At 38.1% G+C, this 19,097-nt stretch overlaps 1 protein-coding gene across 3 annotated transcripts in view; it reads left to right on the top strand.

Annotated features, from left to right (window-relative positions):
* LOC150082208 (uncharacterized) overlaps nt 1-19,097 on the top strand; it is a 285,622-nt gene that overhangs the window by 53,478 nt on the left and 213,047 nt on the right. For all 3 annotated transcript variants that reach the window (XM_090379171.1, XM_090379172.1, XM_090379169.1), the window contains exon 2: nt 14,794-14,862. Coding sequence is in view for 2 of the 3 variants with exons in the window: in XM_090379172.1 (XP_090235298.1) it covers nt 14,794-14,862 (69 nt within the window). In the remaining variant the exon portion in view is untranslated. The remainder of the gene's footprint in view (nt 1-14,793; nt 14,863-19,097) is intronic.

Raw genomic sequence — 19,097 nt, 5'->3', positions numbered from 1 at the left:
GAAGTGGAAGTGGTTATTATTATTTATTTATTTATTTATTTTTATTTTATTTATTTTATTTTTTTTTGGCTGATGCTGCATAAGCTTGCTTTCTTGCATCAAATGCCTCTACTAATGCTAATGCTAAATCGATGAGCTTGAAGTGCTAGTCAAGACATCAAAGGCAGATATTGTTGGGATAGCATTAGCATTAGTAGAGGCATATGGTGCAAGAAAGCAAGATTATGCAGCATCAGCCAAAAAAAAACTAAAAAAAAACCACTCCCATTTCACCCTTCGTTCGTTCGAAATACCAGTCCAGCTGAGCCTTAAATTTATTTAGGCTATCAACTTCCACAACAAGGGATGGAAGTCTGTTCTACCAACCAACTACCCGCTGGCTACAGGCAAATTTCCGCACATCTATCCTACATCTGTCTTTCATCAATTTGAATTTATGCACTCTGAGGTGATTATTCTGAGCAAGAGGAAGAATCCCATCTGCATTGAGCATGCTCAAACCATTCAAGGCTTTATACACCTGTATCAGATCACCTCGCCGGTGCCTAGTCTCCAGACACTGTAATCTGCAAAACTTAAGCTTTTCTTCGTAAGTGCAACCTTTTGTTCCATTCACTAATCTTTTTACCCTTCTCTGTACTCGTTCTAGCAGCCCTACATTCTTCTTGAAATGAGGCCTCCAGACCTGTACACAGTGCTCAAGGTGTGGCCTGACCATTGACTTATACAAGGGAATAATCACCTCCTTATCCCTTCTAGAAAATTTCCTGTATGTCATTGATAAGACACCATGAGCTACTCTTGCAGCCCATCTGCACTGCTCAGAAAATTTCATATCTGCCTGCACAATTACCCCCAGGTCCTTTTCATTCTCTACCAATGTCAGTGTAGTACCGCAGAGTTGATACGTTACTCTGGGGTTACTGTTTCCCATATGTAGTACTTTACATTTGTCCATGTTAAACTTCATTTGCCACCCCTCAGCCCATCTGCTCAACCTTTCCAGATCCTGTTGCAGCCGCATGCTGTCAGTAGTAGTAGTAGTGGCATGTGATGCAAGAAAGCAAGTGTATGAGCTTATGCAGCATCAGCCAAAAAAAAAAAAAAAAAATCACACCATTCCCTCCAAATGCCTGTCCAGTTCCTCCTTAAATTTATTTAACCTATCAACTTCCACAACGACAGATGGAAGTTTGTTCCAGCAAGTAACCACCCGTTGGCTAAAGGCAAATTTCCGCACATCTATTCTACATCTCTCTTTTCTTAATTTGAATTTATGCCCCCTTAGGTTCGTAATCTGAACAAGTGGAAGGATCCCATCAGAATTCAGCGTGCTCAACCCATTCAAGGCCTTTTACACCTCAATCAGATCACTGTGCAGGTGCCTAGTCTCCAGCCACTGCAATTTGCAGAACTTAAGCCTCTCTTGGTAAGAGGATCCCTTCATTCCCCTCACCAACCTTGTTGTCCTTCTCTATACACACTAAAGCAAATATACATCCTTCCTAAAATGAGGCCTCCAGACCTGTACGCTGTACTCAAGGCGTGGTCTGTCCATTGCCTTATACAGAGGGACAATCACCTCCTTTTCCCTGCTAGCAAAATTCCTATATATCATTGACTAAACCCCATGACCTGCCCTGGCACATGTCTGCATTGCTCAGAAAACTTCATATTTGACTGCACAATTACTCCCAGGTCTTTTTCATCTTCTACCACCTTAAGTGTAGTACCTCACAGTTGGTACGTTTCTCTGAGGTTACTTCTATCCATATGCAGTTCTTTGCATTTGTCAAGGTTATACTTCAGTTGCCACTTCTTAGCCCATCTGCCCAAATTATCTAGATCCTTTTGCAGTAGCACACTGCCATTACTGTCATTAACAACCCTGCCAACCTTTGTATCATCTGGAAACTTTGACACTAAGCCTGATATACCTTCATCAATATCATTGATAAATATACAAAACAACACAGGACCCAACACCGAACCCTGTGGGACTCCACTAATAACATTAGTCCATGAAGAGTCGCACCCATTAATTACTACCCTCTGTCTTTTCCCACTCAACCATCCTTTTATCCATTGTAGCAACTTACCCTTAATACCATTCTGCTCCAATCTGTACAATAGTCTTCCATGCGCAACAGTGTCGAAAGCTTTCCTGAAATCCAAATATACGATATCAAAATTATTTTTTGCATCCAGTTCCTTTTTAACCACATCATAATATCCTATCAAATTTGTCAGACAAGACTTTCCCTTAACAAACCCATGCTGTGTCTGAATTATTGCAGCAGTCTTGTCTAGATGATCCTGCAATGCATCTTTAACCAGTGACTCCATTATTTTACCCAGAACAGAAGTTAAACTAACTGGTCTGTAATTAGTCGTGTTACCCTTCGATCCCTCTTTGTGAATTGGGGATACATTTTCACATCTCCACTCTGTGGGGACCTCCCCTGAGTCCAAGGATGCTCTCATAATTATGGCTAAGGATTTGCTTAGTTGCTTTGCTGCCACCTTTAATATAACTGGATAGCTCCGATCCATCCCAGGTGCCTTTCTAAGTGTCCTCAACAACCCTGCCAACCTTTGTATCGTCTGCAAACTTTGACATTAAGCTTGATATACCATCATCAATATCATTTATAAATACAGAAAACAACAATGGACCCAACACTGAAACCTGAGGGACTCCACTAATAACATTAGTCCATGATGAGCATGTGTCCATTGATTACCACTCTCTGTCTTCTCCCCCTCAACCATCCCTTTATCCATAGCAGCAATTTGCCTCCAATGCCACATTGCTCCAATTTGTTCAGTTGTCTTCCATGTGCAGCAGTATCAAAAGCCTTTCTAAGATCCAAATGTATAATATCAAAATTATTACCTGCATCCAGTTCTTTTGTGTCTGCATCATAGTAATCAATCAAACTGGTCAGGCAAGACTTTCCCTTAACAAAACCATGCTGTGTCTGAGCTATAACTGAAGTCTTGTCTAGATGATCCTGCAGTGCTTCTTTAACCATTGCCTCCATTAATTTTCCTGGAACAGAAGTTAAACTTGCAGGTCTATAATTACTTGTGTCAGCCTTTGATCCTACTTTGTGAATTGGGGTCACATTTTCACATCTCCAGTCTATGGGTACCTCCTCTGAGTCCAAAGAAGCTCTCATGATTATGGCTAAGGGATTGCGTACTTTCTTTGCTGCCTCCTTTAATAAAACTGGATAGACCCCATCCATCCGAGTGAACCTTTTTTTATGTTTATCCTTAACAATTTCTCCTCCACTTTCCTCTCAGTTATTACAAAATCATCTAGCTCACTGCCAGAGTTTACTTCACCTCTGGCATTCCTCTTCTTTGAATAACTCCTCATGTGTGAATGTAGATGCAAAATACTCATTTAGTTTGTTAGCCACCTGAGCAGGATCATCAAAAGTTGAACCATCATTATCCAGTGGACCAGTCTGATTCATCCGCCTTCTGCTAGAGTTTACATAGTTAAAGAACTCTTTGCATCCTTTGCCAAGTATTTCTTATAATCTGCCTTTGCCTGCCTAATCTCGTTTGTGGAGGGAATGGTGTGATTTTTTTTTTTTTTTTGGCTGATACTGCATAAGCTCATACACTTGCTTTCTTGCATCACATGCCACTACTACTACTTGGTTACAGACCAGCTTGTATCTGTCATAGGCTGCCATGTCACCCATTGATTTATATGTATCCCATGCATTTTTATTCTATGCCATATGTCTCATTAGTTCATCTGACATCCATTTAGGCCTAAACCTTGAACAGTATTTCTTAGCTGGCATGTAAAGCCTAGTAGCTTCCAAGATAAATTCTTTGAGTGCTTCCCATTTAGAATTTGCTGTTGGTAACATCATTATTTGGTCCCACTGTACAGAATTTAAATACGGTCTCACACCATTGTAATCTACTTTATGAAAGCAAAAACCCTTCCCAGTACCCCTGATGGTAGTTACCTCTTTGAGTAAATCCCACTTCAGTACACTGTGTTCACTGCCACCTAGTGGTTCCTTTATCTGCAGATTCTTAATTCATGAAGAATCACTACTGATAATCAGATCAAGAGCATTACTCCCTCTAGTTGCCTCCCAAACATGATGATGTAGAAAACAATCATCCAATAAATCCACAAAAGCCTTGCTAGTGTGAGTGACCAACCCACAAATTCCAGTCAGTATCTGAGAAATTAAAATCCCCCATTATACGACTCTCTGATTTACTGGCCCACTCTATTTCCCTGTACAGTTTCTTATACTCATCAGAGTCATTAGGCCTATAGCATATAGCACACTCCTACTCTCAATTTTTGGTCTCGCAATGCTTATGTTACACCAACTGATTCGACACTGCACTGTTCAGTGATGTCGACTGGCTTCACTTCCTTGAATTTTATGTGTTTCTTAACTAATAGCATAACCCCTCCTCCCTTCCTATCCTTTCTGTACACATTGTACTCCCCAAATTCAGGTTCTGCATTCCTTATATCTGTGTGACACCACGTCTCTGATATCCCAACAATATCTGTCTTTGATGTTTTGAGCAATATCTTAAATTCATCAAATTTATTTACCAAACTCCTAGCATTGGTGTACATGCAAGTATACATGCACCTGTTCCTATTCTTAGCTACCCTAACACAACCCATGTGTTTACTTGATTGCAATGACTCCCAGCAGTCTCAGAAGTACCCTTCATCTTGTTTTCAAGGCTGCTGCTCATTCCAATAGAATCAGTGCAAGAATCACTTTCACCTCTGCCAGTGGCTACTGTTAATGTATTAGTCCTTGTATCCCTCCAAACTTGCAGTTTTCCGACTCACCTAACACTGCCTCAATAGCATCAGCAAATATTCTTGCACCCTTTCTATATAAGTGTATCCCATCCCTTTAGAAGCAGTCTATCCTGTTAACAAGTACAGACCAGACTGAAAAAAATTCTACCCCTTTAGCCTTGCACAACGTTTCCAGGGCCGAATTGATCGACAAGGCTCTCATCATGTACTCCCTCCTATCGTGTCTGGTCAGAATTTCAGACACTTTCAGAGATATCAGAGACAAGGTGTCACAGAGACATAAGCAGTACAGAACTGGAATTTGGGGAGTACAGTGTGTACAGAAAGGATAGACAGGTCAGAAAAGGAGGAGGGGTTATGCTGTTAGTTAAGAAACACATAAAATCCAAGGAAGTGGATCCAATTGATGTTGGTGGACAATGCAATGTTGAATCTGTTTGGTGTAACATAAGCACTGGGAAAGGATAAATTAGAGTAGGTGTATGTTATAGGCCAAATGAATCTGATGAGTATAGTGAGCAATTGTGCAGAGAAATAAGAGTGGGCCAGTAAATCAGAATGTCTTGTAATGAGGGATTTTAATTTCCCAGAGATTGACTGGAATTTTTGTGGGTCAGTCACTCATACACTAGCAAGGCTTTTGTGGATTTATTGGATGATTTTTTTTCTACATGAGCATGTCGGGAGGCAACTAGAGGAGGTAATACTCTTGATCTGATTATCAGTAGTGATTCTTCATGCATCAAGAATCTGCAGATAAAGGAAACACTAGGTGGCACTGATCACAGTGTGCTTGAGTGGGATTTACTCGAAGAGGTAACTACCATCAAGGGTAAAGGGAAGGGTTTTTACTCTCGTAAAGGTGACTACGGTGGTCTGAGACAGTATTTAAATTCTATACGGTGGGACCAACTGATGATGTTACCAACAGCAAATTCAAAATGGGAATATTTTAGCATTAAATCAGCTCACACACCAACCATAAGAATAAGTATTTACTGTAACTAAAATATTTACATATTAAAATAAAATAAAATAACTATTTACAAAAACTGCTATTATATTAAATTATATACATGTAAAAACATTAAAACTGTGATAAAATCCTTAAGATAAAATACACTAAAATAAACCGGATTAAAAGTGATAAAAACAATAAAACATATATATATGGACGTGCTGCAGGAAGTTTTGTTACTGCTGAGGAAGGAAGCCGATGCTTCCGAAAGCTCCAGAGACTTTTATTGTTTTTATCGCTTTTAATCCGGTTTATTTTAGTGTATTTTATCTTAAGGATTTTATCACAGTTTTAATGTTTTTACATGTACAGGCATACCTCGAATAACGAATAGGATGCGTTCCACGAAATTACTTCGTTAAGCGAAACTTCGTTTTCAGAGGTAAAAATACTATGGCCAGAATAGGGATACGTTCCTACGTAAAGAAAATGAAAAGCTTTTTTTTTCGAACAAAGAAAAGTTTTATTAAATAAACAGTCAACTTACATACAAAGTGAAATCACATTTTAAAATATGAGTATAAAGTTGATTGCTTATGCTTTTTTTTCTCTTTCATTTTACAATTGCCTATACGGAGTTATTGCATTTAACACTGATCGCTTAACAATAAAACTTCTTCCTAAATCAGGATCATTTTCACTAAAAAAATTTAAAATGTTTTCAATGTCATTTAAGCTTTTTAAATCTTTGGTTGTTAACACTTTTTCAGCAGGAACTTCTTTAATTTCGTCTTCATTATCTTTGTCTTCGTTGCTAACAAGGTTTTCTAAATCTTCCACTGAAAAACCATCATCTTCTGCATTCAATAAATTTCTAACATCATCTTCATCGACATTTTCGAAACCTATTGATTGAGCCATCTGGATAACTTCATTTCTAATTTCTTGGATGTTATTTTCTTCTTCTAGTACAACTTCTGGCCATATTTTGCGCCAAACTCCATATAAGCATTTCTTTGTGACTTCTTTCCAAGAACTATCAATGTTTTCAATTGCGTTTTTAATGGTGTAGTTTTTCCAAAAAAGTTTTAACTGTCATTTCCTCTTTATCCTCTAGTTCAGTTAAACTGCTTAATGTTCGACGCAGATAATAAGCTTTAAATGATGCTATTACTCCCTGATCCAATGGTTGAATCAGGGAAGTTGTGTTTGCTGGAAGAAACACAACTTTGACAGGAATGCATGTGTCCAACGTGTTAAGATCAGTATGATGTCCCGGAGCATTGTCTAACAACAAAAGAGCTTTTTCTTCAAAGTTGTTTTTTTGACAATACTGTTTTACTTCAGGACAAAAGTGGTTAACAAACCAATCAGTAAATAACTCCTTGGTAACCCACGCTTTTCTATTTGCTTTCCATATTACAGGTAAATTCATTTTTATGTTACCTTTTAACGCCCTCGGATTTTCTGAATGGTAAACTAATAACAATTTTAATTTATAATCGCCAGAGGCATTTGATCCAAAGAGTAACGTTAAACGGTCTTTGGCTGCTTTGAACCCAGCAGCTGATTTTTCTTCAATAGAAATGAAGCTTTTTGTTGGTAGCCGTTTCCAGAACAAACCACTTTCGTCAACATTGAACAAATTTGGTGGAAAATTTTCACGTTCAATTATTTCCTTTAGTTTTTCTGGAAACTTCTCCTGTTAATTTTACACTATGAATCCTGGCCCGTTTTTTAAATTTCTCGAACCAACCACGAGAAGCCCCAAAGGTTTCCGTAATTTCTTCAGTTTGTTTAGATTTCAGGTGATTAAACTGGAATATTTTTTATGTTAAATGGGGCTTGAAATTGCGGACTTCGTTATATCGAAGCTTCGTTATCAGAGGTAACGTTAACCGAGGTATGCCTGTATATAATTTAATATAATAGCAGTTTTTGTAAATAGTTATTTTATTTTAATATGTCAATATTTTAGTTACAGTAAATACTTATTCTTATGGTTGGTGTGTGAGCTGATTTAATGCTAAAATATGAATTTTCCCAACCTCAGAGGCCTTTTTCAGGATATCAAAATGGGAAGCATTCAAAGAATTAATCTTGGAAGCTACTAGGCTTTTCATACCAACAAAGAAATATTGTTCAAGATTTAGGCCTAAATGGATGTCAGATGAACTAATTAGACATGTGACAGAGAAGGAAAATGCATGGGATGCATATAAATTAACATGTGACACAGAAGCCTATGATAGATAAGCTGGTCTAACCAAGTTACAAAGGAGGTTAGGCAGGCGAAGGCAGATTATGAGAAATCTTTGGCAAAGAATGCAAAAAAAAAAAAAAAAAAACAGCAAAGAGTTCTTTACTTATGTAAACTCTAGAAGGAAGGGATATTGGTCCACTTGATATCGATGGTTCAACTGTTGATGATCCTGCTCAGGTAGCTAACAAAGTAAAGGAATATTTTGCATATACATTCACACATGAGGAATTATTCAGCGAGGGGAATGCCAGAGGTGTATTCAACTCTGGCAGTAAGCTAGAGAATCTTTTAATAACGGAGAGTAAAGTGGAGGAGAAATTGTTGAAGATAAAGAAAGGCACCTGGGGTGGATGGAATTCATCCAGTTATATTAAAGGAGGTTGCAGAGGAAGTAATCAAACCCCTAGCCATAATTATGAGAGCTTCCCTGGACTCAGGGGAGGTACCCCATGGACTGGAGATGTGCAAATGTGACCCCAATCTACAAACCAGGATCAAAGGGAGATACAGGTAATTACAGACCTGTTAGTTTAAATTCTGTTCTAGAGAAATTAATGGAGGCACTGGTTAAAGAAGCATTTCAGTATCATCTAGACAAGACTTTAGTTATAACTTGGACACAGCATGGGTTTGTTAAGGGGAAATCTTGTCTGACAAATTTGATTGGATACTATGATGTAGTCACAAAGGAACTGGATGCAAAGAATAACTTTGATATCATATATTTGGATCTTAGAAAGGCCTTTGTTACTGTTGCAGATGGAAGATTGCTGCACAAGTTGGAGCAGTGTGGCATTGGAGGCAAATTGTTGCTATGGATAAAGGGATGGTTGAGTGGGAGAAGACAGAGAGTGGTAATCAATGGACACTGCTCTTCGTGGACAAATGTTAATAGTGGAGTCCCTCAGGGTTCAGTGTTGGGTCCATTGTTGTTTTCTGTATTTATAAATGATATTAATGATGGTATATCAGGCTTAATGTCCAAGTTTGCAGACGATACGAAGGTTGACAGGGTTGTGAATGACACTAATGACAGCACACACTGCTGCAACAGGATCTAGAAAAGTTGAGCAGATGGGCTGAGAGGTGGAAAATGAAGTTTGACATTGACAAATGTAAAGTACTACATATGTTGTCGTTTTCGTTTGGTTTTTAGGAATATTAGAAACTAAGGCCATATTGCTCTGGGATATGCGGTGGTCATTCCCTGACCTTTCTGCATCCTCCGTATTTGGTGGTGATGAGCTCAAACCCCGGTCTAATCAAGAAGCGTGTGCTAAGCACTGCTGTTCCTTCCCATCTGGCTCCGGAGGCAGCTAAAGTACTACATATGGGAAGCAGTAATCCCAGAATAACGTATCAACTCTGTGGTACCACACTGACAGTGGTAGAGAGTGAAAATTACCTGGGCATAATTATGCAGGTAGATATGAAGTTTTCTGAGCAGTGTAGATTGTCTGCAAGAGTAGCTCATGGTGTCTTGTCAATGATATACAGGAATTTTTCTTGCAGTGATAAGGAGGTGATTATCCTCTTGTATAAGGCAATCTTCAGACCACACCTTGAGTACTGTGTACAGGTCTGGAGGCCTCATTTTAAGAAGGATGTAGAGCTGTTGGAATGAGTACGGAGAAGGGCAATAAGATTAGTGAACAGAACAAAGGGTTGCTCTTACGAAGAAAGGTTTAAGTCTTGCAAATTATAGTGTCTGGAGACTAGGCACCTGCGAGGTGATATGATTGAGGTGTATAAAGCCTTGAATAGTTTGAGCATGCTCAATGCCGATGGTATGCTTCCTGTTGCTCAGAATAAACACCTGAGAGGACATAAATTCAAATTGATGAAAGACGGTTGTAGGATAGATGTACGGAAGTTTGCCTTTAGCCAGCGGGTGGTTGATTGCTTTAACAAACTCCCATCTGTCGTTGTACAAGTTGATAGCTTAAATAGATTAAAGGCAGAACTTGACGAAAATCTGGAGCGATGGGATGGGTAAAATAGGGTTTTTTTTTTTTTTTTTTTTTTTTTGGCTGATGCTATATAAGCTTGCTTTCTTGCATCATTTGCCCTTCCTAATGCTAATAATTCTATTCTACCGACACCAGACTTGTGATACATGATCATGCCAAGCTGATTTTTGCTATTGTAACCATCAATATATACTGAAGAACACCATTCACCGACTAGCTAATGAAGAAGTTCTTCGTCTCGAAAGCTTTTATTTATTTTAATGCTTTTATCTTATTTTATCTCTGTTATTATTATTATTAGCCATATGTTTTATCTTATGTATATATCATTTATTTAGTCGGTTGTCGTAAGAAACTTGGATGATATGCAACCCAACACTTGAGACCCGTTTTCTAAAGCTTCAGCAAATATTCTTGCACCCTTTCTATTTAAGTGTATCCCATCCCTGTAGAAACAATCTCTCCTGTGAACAAGCACACACCACGCTGAAAAAATTTTACCGCATGAGCCTTTCACAATCTCTCCAGGGCTGAACTGATTGACAAGGCTCTCATCATGTACTTCCTCCTATCATGTCTGGGCAGAATTGCAGATACTTTCAAATATAACCCTAACTCACAACTTTTTTTCAACATTGACCTGTACTTTAGCCTTAGCATTAGTAGAGGCATATGATGCAAGAAAGCAAGCTTATGCAGCATCAGCAAAAAAAAATCCTCCCATTTCACCCTTCCATCCATTCCAAATGCCTGTCCAGCTCAGCCTTAAAATTTATTTAGGCTATTAACTTCCACAACAAAAGATGGAAGTCTGTTCTACCAATGAACTACTTGCTGGCTAAAGGCAAATTTCTGCACATCTATTATACAACTGTCTTTCCTCAATTTGAATCTGTGCCCCTTCAGGTTCTTAATCTGAGCAAGAGGAAGAATCCCATCAGCATTCATCTTGCTCAACCCATTCAAGGCCTTATACACCTCAGTCAGATCACCTTGCAGGTGTCTACTCTCCAGGTACTGCAATTTGCAGAACTTAAGCCTTTCTTGGTAAGAGCACCCCTTTGTTCCTCTCACCAATCTTGTTGCCCTTCTTTGTACTCCTTCTAGCAACTCTACATTCTTCCTAAAATGAGGCCTCGAGACCTGCACACAGTATTCTAGGTGTGGCCTGACCATTGCCTTGTATAACGGGATAATCACCTCCCTATCCCTGGTAGCAAAATTCCTATATATCATTGACAAGACTCCATGATCTGCCCTGGCAGTCCGTCTGCACTGCTCAGCAAACTTTATATTTGACTGCACAATTACCCCCAGGTCTTTTTCACTTTCCACTTCCCTGAGTGTAGTACCACACAGTTGGTACATTTCTCTTCGGTTATTGCTACCCATATGCAGTACTTTGCATTTGTCAATGTTAAACTTCAGTTGTTACTTCTCAGCCCATTTTTCCAACTTATCTAGATCCAGTTGGAGTAGCATACTGTCATTAACAACCCTGCCAACCTTTGTATCAGCTGCAACTTGGATATTAAACCTGATATACCTTCATCAATAGTATTGATAAATATACAAAACAACAATGGGCCCAACACTGAACCCTGGTGAGCTCCACTAATAACATTTGCCCATGAACAGCAGTGTCCATTGATTATCACTCTCTGTTGTTTCTCACTCAACCATCCCTTTATCCATTGTAGCAACTTAACCTTAATGCCATACCTCTCCAATTTGTACAGCAGTCTTCCATGTGCAACAGTATTAAAAGCTTTCCTGAAATCCAAGTATATGATATCAAAATTATTTTTGGTATTCAGTTCCTTTGTGACCACATTATAGTATCCAATCAAATTGGTCAGACAAGACCTCCCTTTAACAAACCCATGTTGTTTCTTAACTGGTACTGCAGTCTTTTCTAAATGATTCTGCAGTGCTCTTTAACCAGTGATTCCATTATTTTCCCTGGAACACAAGTTAAACTAACAGGTCTATAGTTACTTGTGTCACCTTTTGAACTGCATTTGTGAATTGGTGATACCTTTGCACACCTCCAGTCCATGGTGACCTCCCCTGAGTTCAAGGAAGCTCTCATAATTATGGCTAAGGTTTTGCTTACTTCCTTTGCTGCCTCTTTTAATATAACTGAATAGATCCCGTCCAACCCAGGCGCCTTTTTTATGTTTAACTTCAACAATTTGTCTTCCACTTTTCTCTCAGTTATTACAAAATCAGTTATTAGAGTTTGATAAACTTCTGGCACTCACCTCATTGAATAACTTCTCATGTGTGAATGTAGATGCAGAATACTCGTTCAGTTTATCAGCCACCTTAGCATGATCATCAATAGTCAACCCATCTATGTTAAGTGGTTCAATCTTACTTGTTAAATAAGTCCGCAGATCTCCTACTCTTAATGTCATTAGTGTCAACGTGTACAACAATATCACCCTTTTTGCGCTTAAAAGATATCTGCTCTGCAACGTCATCAACTTTTGCCCCTGGCAGACATACCCTGGTCCTATTCCACCTATCCTTTTTGCACAATAACAATATATTTCCCTTTTTCCTGACAATAGAGTCACCGCCAATAACTAGCTCCTGTGGGACCAGCACATTCTGTCCTGAGGATTGCCGCTGTGTTGCTTGATGCACAAGAGTGAGCTGAGGCATTGAGTTGGGCAGCAGAGAGTTTGATGGAACCCCCATTTCATTCCTTCGAAGGCATCTACCCTACTTTTCAAACTCTAATAGATGCCTATCAGAACACTGAATCGGCACCTAATTTCTCGATACTCTCTGCAACTAGCACACACAAAGACAACCTCCTCGGCTAGATCATGTCCTGTTCTAGATAGGTCCACAAACATTTCACAAGTTGCACATTTTTTTAGGCCATGATGTGTTGGAGAATCTCCCCTTTGGTTCCCGCTGAGCCACAGCACTCCCTCTACTTTGTGCACATTGCTTTGCTGCTCTAGTCTGGGGCATGATTTCTGCTTAAATACGATGAAATTAATTAGCAATAAAAATTAATAAAGTTAATATATTTAATTGATTAATCTACTATACTATACTCGACTGTACAGTACTATACTAAGCTAATGCAGTAATGGATCTTCTGCTATATAGTTTTACCTTAGCTATCAAGTTCGAGATAACCCCAGAGGCTCACATCTGGTGAGTATGGGCTTGGCACACCCAGGGTCCTGAGCCGGATATCATTATTCTTCTCTTTCTTGGTGATTCCCTTCAACCTCTCTCTCTCTGGGTAATTCGGAATTTTTTTTTTCTTTCTTTGGCCGGTGCAGCCTAATCCTCAGACTTCCTTGCACCATATGGCTGATAATAATAATATACGCTATACCGTAACGATAATAATATTTAAATTAGCTATATCCTTAACTAAATACAAAAGATATATACCCAAAAAGTGGTTAAAACCTTCAAAATATATCAATTACAATTAAACCCTACTATTCTTCTGTGCTATTGGTTACGCCATGATATTCCAGCCAAAACACCAGTACAAGTGGCGAGTTGTAACTTACAAAATCGCTAGCCAAATTCAAAAAATAAGCCAATGAACGCCACTGAGCCTATTTAATCTATTTGTAAAACACTGATTAATACGTTAACTAATCGAAAATATAAAATTTCAAGGAAAACTTATCGGGTTGCAGCAGCTACAGAAGTCTGTCTTCACCAAGCGACGCCTGGCGGCAGAATCATGTATAAATAAACTGTTTTCTATACCTTAGTATAGCTATGGAAGGAAAAAAATGTTAAAAGAGGATACTCTGTTAGAACACATTGCAAATTTTTCCATAAAAATAGGGAGAATATTCCCAACGCAGTGAAGTTTAGTATTAGTGGCAAATTATGCAAGAAAGCAAGCTTATATGAAGCATCAGCAAAAAAAAAAAAAAAAATACTTTTCCACATCACCTGTTTATGCCCGTTTTTGTGTCTGAGCAAGAAGAAGAATGCCATCAGTATTGCTCTTGCTCAATCCATTCCAAGCCTTCAACACCAAACCAGATCACCTGCAAGGTGCTGCAATTTTCGGAACTGAAGCCTTTCTTGCTAAGACCACCCTTTTGTTGCCTTCACCAATCTTGTTGCTGTTCTTTGCACTCGTTCCAGCAGGTCTACATCCTTTCTAAAATGAGGCCTCCACACCTGTATACAATACTCAAGATGTGGCCTAGCCATTTCCTTGTACAATAGGATAATAACCTTCTTATCCCTGCTAACAAAGTTCTTGTATGCCATTGTCAAAACCCCATGACCTGTCCTGGCAGCCTGTCTGCACTGTTTCAAGATGCATTTTTATCAGAAAGCAACATGCAATGTTGCTTGCTGATAAATCCAGAATAACTCATGGTTGAAGGGAACATATTCCTTCTCTATGAGATTGGCTAGAAATGTATTGTGAATCTTTTAATTTCTCATTATAAATGATGCACTTAGGGTGTTTGGTAGTGTCTAGAAAAGGTACAAAGAATACTTGAAAGACAAAATGTAACATGTAAAGTCATAGATTTAAAATGTATGGGCATAGGGCAATGCATCCAGAAGGTACTGCTGTGTTGTGGATATTAAAATTGTTTGATCATCTAAACAGCTTGTCACTCCATGTTGTGGTTCTATGATTAACAATAATACTGTATGGTTGTGTGCTGAACATGCTTTGTTAAAATTTGTATATAAAGTATTTTTTAAATATGAGGCACTTATTTATTTTATTTTTTTATTTGTTCTATTTATATAGATATCTGAGAAATGTGGCCTTCCTGATGGAGACTTTTCTGTAAGCTATTTTGATGAAGAAAACCATAAGGTACATGCCAGCAAATATTTGTATTGCCTTACATTTCATTAAAATACTTAAGTCCATCACTGTAGTATCATTTATCTCAAAAAGGATTATGAAATTGCCAATGATATTGTGAAATGCACTTTTTTTTCTGGATTTTCAAATTTGTAAATGTATTACCGTATATTTCATATGTAAATTGATTCAGTCTGTAAGTTGACCTTATTTTTTGCCTTAAATTTGTGCTTAATCATATATTCACCACATAATTCAATTCCATATTTTTAATAGTTGTCTTTCACATCTTAGAGAATGGTGTATTAGCAGGGCTTTTTTCCCGCTGAAACACTGGAACAGCATTCTGGAAGTTAAAAAAAAAAATAAAAATAAAAAATCATGTATTTAAAACAAAAAAAATATTATTTTTAAATAAATTATTTATTATTACTAATGACATTAGTGCATTGACTTTGTGGCTTCTCTATTGAAGCATTTGACAATCAGAATGCTTAATTAATAATTAAAATGCTTAATAAAACCTTGGCGTATTGAGGGCCATCATGTAACCATAGATATAAACAATAAAAAAAAAAAATTGCAATAAGAAATATGATAACATGCTTTTACTGTGGAAATCTTTATAAAAACATTTTGAATAATAAATAAATAATACCTATAAAATTAGTTTTGTCCAATTTACTATTCCTTTGTAATTTGAAATGTCAAATTAGTGCTTACAATGCTCTTATTTAAAAGCATTGCTGTGAAATGAGAACATGTACTGTTTAAATGCAATATTATTGAAGCATGAATTATTAAATAAAGGAAACGGTGACTTTATTAATTAAGCACATTGCAACAAAGAAGCGAGAGAGCAGGGTGAGCAGCAAAAGTAACAAGCATCCAAAACATTAAAATAATTTTTTCCTTGAGATCTCAGAAAAACAAAATCATTCAAAATTAATGGTTTAAGACTTTGTAAAAGCCCCCAAAATTTGAGAATTTGGCACATTTGACCATGATTTTCTAAAAATTTTCTTGGGAATAGTCCTCCCTCCTAGGAAGACTTCCTGAGCATTCTGGAATTTATATTTTACAAAGAAAAGACCAGTGTATTAGCAAAATTTGCATAAAGGACCACTGTCTACTTTTTAATTCTGTTATTTCTGACTTTTAAAACTTTTTGTGACATTTTAATTACACTGCACTGTAAAGAAAGTGTAAGCATTTGCAGTACTCCTTATATAGGTCAGAAAACCTACAGGCATAATTGATAACATGACATTGCTCTTATTGATATTTTTATGTGTATGTGAGAAGTTTTGATTATGTAATTGAGCCATTCCTTGTTGCTTGTTTAGTAGTGCACTGCAAGTTGGTTTTTTTCAGTAAACAGTACCTCATTGACAATCTTGAAAGTTTACCTTTCACGAATTCAAGAAGTATATATTTATGCAAAAATATATATGATTAAATTGTAAATATATTGGTATTAATTTATGTTTTTCCAGGTCTAAGCATATGCCTTTAATTCAAGTTTAGGATTTTATAATCAGCATGTGAATAAACCTTAAAATTTATATATATTTTAGTGTTTCAAAGGCCAACGTACGACTCTCATCAACTGGTGCAAAATCACGACTTTGCTTATTGGAGGCTTGAAGTGGTGGAACCCATGTTTAGTCTCCAGAGCTAAGTTCCGGTCAACCCTTCCCCATTTCTTCCATCATGCAGTATAATGTATTTTTTTTGAGATTTTGATGAACACCATGGCAAGATCCAAACTTCCTTACATTTTGAGGGTACAGCTCTAAAACAGTGTTTGCAGGCTGGCCACTAGTTAGTACACAGGGCCAAACCTATTGGTAACTCTCTAGGAAGCTTCCGGATCAGCTAGTGTACCTCTACTCTGCCAGATAGTGACTGGAGGGAGTTCGAGTAGTGTGTATGCTGGGAGCATTTTTGAAGCCATGTTATATCAAGGATCTGGGTATATTCTTACCATGTGTATGCCATATCCAAAAATTTCATACAGCATGTCCTCCCCGCCCCCACATTTTCTTGCTATTGAATACACCATGAATTGTCAAACTGATAGAGAAAGCTTATCTGCAAAAAGATCTAAACCTCCCAAACACTTTCTAGCTCATTTCACAAATATACGTGGTCTCAGTTCTAATCTCAATGATGACTTCACAGTTGAAGTTACACTTTCACAGGAAGTGGTTTCTGGGCAATCTCCACATCTAAACATGTCCATTGGAATGAAACATTGTTTAGCAAGATTTGTCATTCCATAGTACCTTCTAGTTTTTCATTATTCTCAATTATTTATTGATTTACTGTTGGATACATGTTTTTATTTTGTGAGAAAGGCTCCAAGAAACACTACGAAACTTTAATTTCAGCCTCTAGCTATGATAACAGTATTGTTCTGTTTGTGCAGTTCCGTCAAGCAGTCAGTGAAAATCATGATAAAATCACAAAATAGGTTAGTGTGATGGTGATATGAAATTTATCATTTTGTAATTTGTAATGGAATTATGAATTCCATACCAATATTAATTATTAAAAATTTGAGTTCCTATATGTATTTCTTATTTCTTTGTTGTTTATAGGATTGTTCTCTTATAATATTCATTACTTTATAATATTCATTACTTAGTTCTTTCATTACTTAGTATCAGTAAGGATATCCAATCCACGTGTTTTACAAGTTTTGCAGATCAGGCGAATGGGAAGTTTTTTAGCTATATTTAGCCGCTTTATTGACTAATTGTTATATTAAGTTATTTCCTATAAGTAGCTTATACAGGGTGTCTCAAAAAATATTGGTACAAATGTTTAGAGGAGGTAGGTAACATCTAAAGGAAAGTGAATCGCATAGGAACCCATAACCGGAAACGTCACTGTAAGTCAACGGCGCTGTTTATCAGTTCGCGAGAGAGAAAATTTCTGGTTTACTCATTCAAGCAGTAGTTGCCGCACAAAGAGCATGCATCAATATACGAACTGTGAGCTGGCAGACATGCACCTAGTGTATAGATTAGCAGAGGGCAATGGACGAGCCGCTCAACGAATTTATGGAGAACGCTTCCCAGACAGACATGTACCGGACGACCGTTTGTTTGCACGTGTGCAACAAAATTTGTGTGATTATGGGTCATTTAGAGGTAACAGGAGTAGTGCGGACAGACCACGTTCGATGCGAACTCCTGCCATGGAAGAAAGTGTGTTGAATGCCGTCCAGAATAATCCTACTACCAGCACATGTGCCGTTGCCTATGCCTTAGGAGTGTCTCGTTGCAGCGTACAGCATGTCTGGCACGACGATTCCTTACACCCCTTTCATCTCCAAAGGGTTCAGTTACTGCTCCCCCAAGATCATCCTGCACGTGTGGCTTTTGTGCAGTGGTTTCTCCAAGAAAGTGTTCAAGACCTGAATTTTACAGCCTATGTTTGTTCACGGATGAGGCTTATTTCACTCGGGAAGGCTTATTCAATCAGCACGATGCTCATGTGTGGGCACACGACAACTCACACGGTGTGCCCCCCATGCGGCACAACATCACTTCGCAATAAATGTGTGTGCAGGTATGGTCGGTGACCGCTTAGCAGCCCATACCTGTTACCATCCTGCATGAACTCCGCTAAATATTGGATCTTTCTTGAACAAGTTCTACCAGGGTTACTTGACGATGTTCCAGCAAATGTGAGATGCAACGTTTGGTTTCAACATGATGGGACGCCTACCCATTATGGAAGGTGTGTTCGTGACCATTTGAACAGGTGTTTTGGACGTCGATGGATTGGCCGTGGTGGACCTGTTGCCTGGCCCCAATGCTCACCTGATTTATCGAACCTTGATTTCTTTCTGTGGGGGGGGGGCGCTGAAATCTATTGTATATGAATCGCCTGTGGAAATGGAAATGGATCTCGTGGCGAGACTTGTCTGCGCTGCTGCTACTGTCAAAGAAACTCTAGGTGTGTTCGCCCGTGTCTGCCAATCCATGCTGTGTCAGTGTCATGCATGCATTGTGTTTCATGGTGGAACCTTTGAGCATCTGTTGTAACAGCATGAAATGAATCCATCTCGTACTCCATTGTTAATATTATGTCAAATAAATGTTTGCCACTAGTTACTGTCTTGTGTCATTTCTGCTTCTTGTGCCCCTGCTACTACTTTCCCGTGACGTTTCCGGTTATGGGTTCCTATGCGATTCGCATTCTTTTAGATGTTACCTATCTCCCCTAAATGT

This window comes from Mastigoproctus giganteus, chromosome 8 (genome assembly GCF_048544385.1).
Source record: "Mastigoproctus giganteus isolate SK-2022 chromosome 8, ASM4854438v1, whole genome shotgun sequence".
In the NCBI taxonomy this organism is placed as follows: Eukaryota; Metazoa; Arthropoda; class Arachnida; order Uropygi; family Thelyphonidae; genus Mastigoproctus; species Mastigoproctus giganteus.
The sequence above is the reverse complement of the archived record's forward strand: the minus strand, read 5'-3'. Positions and strand labels throughout refer to the sequence as shown.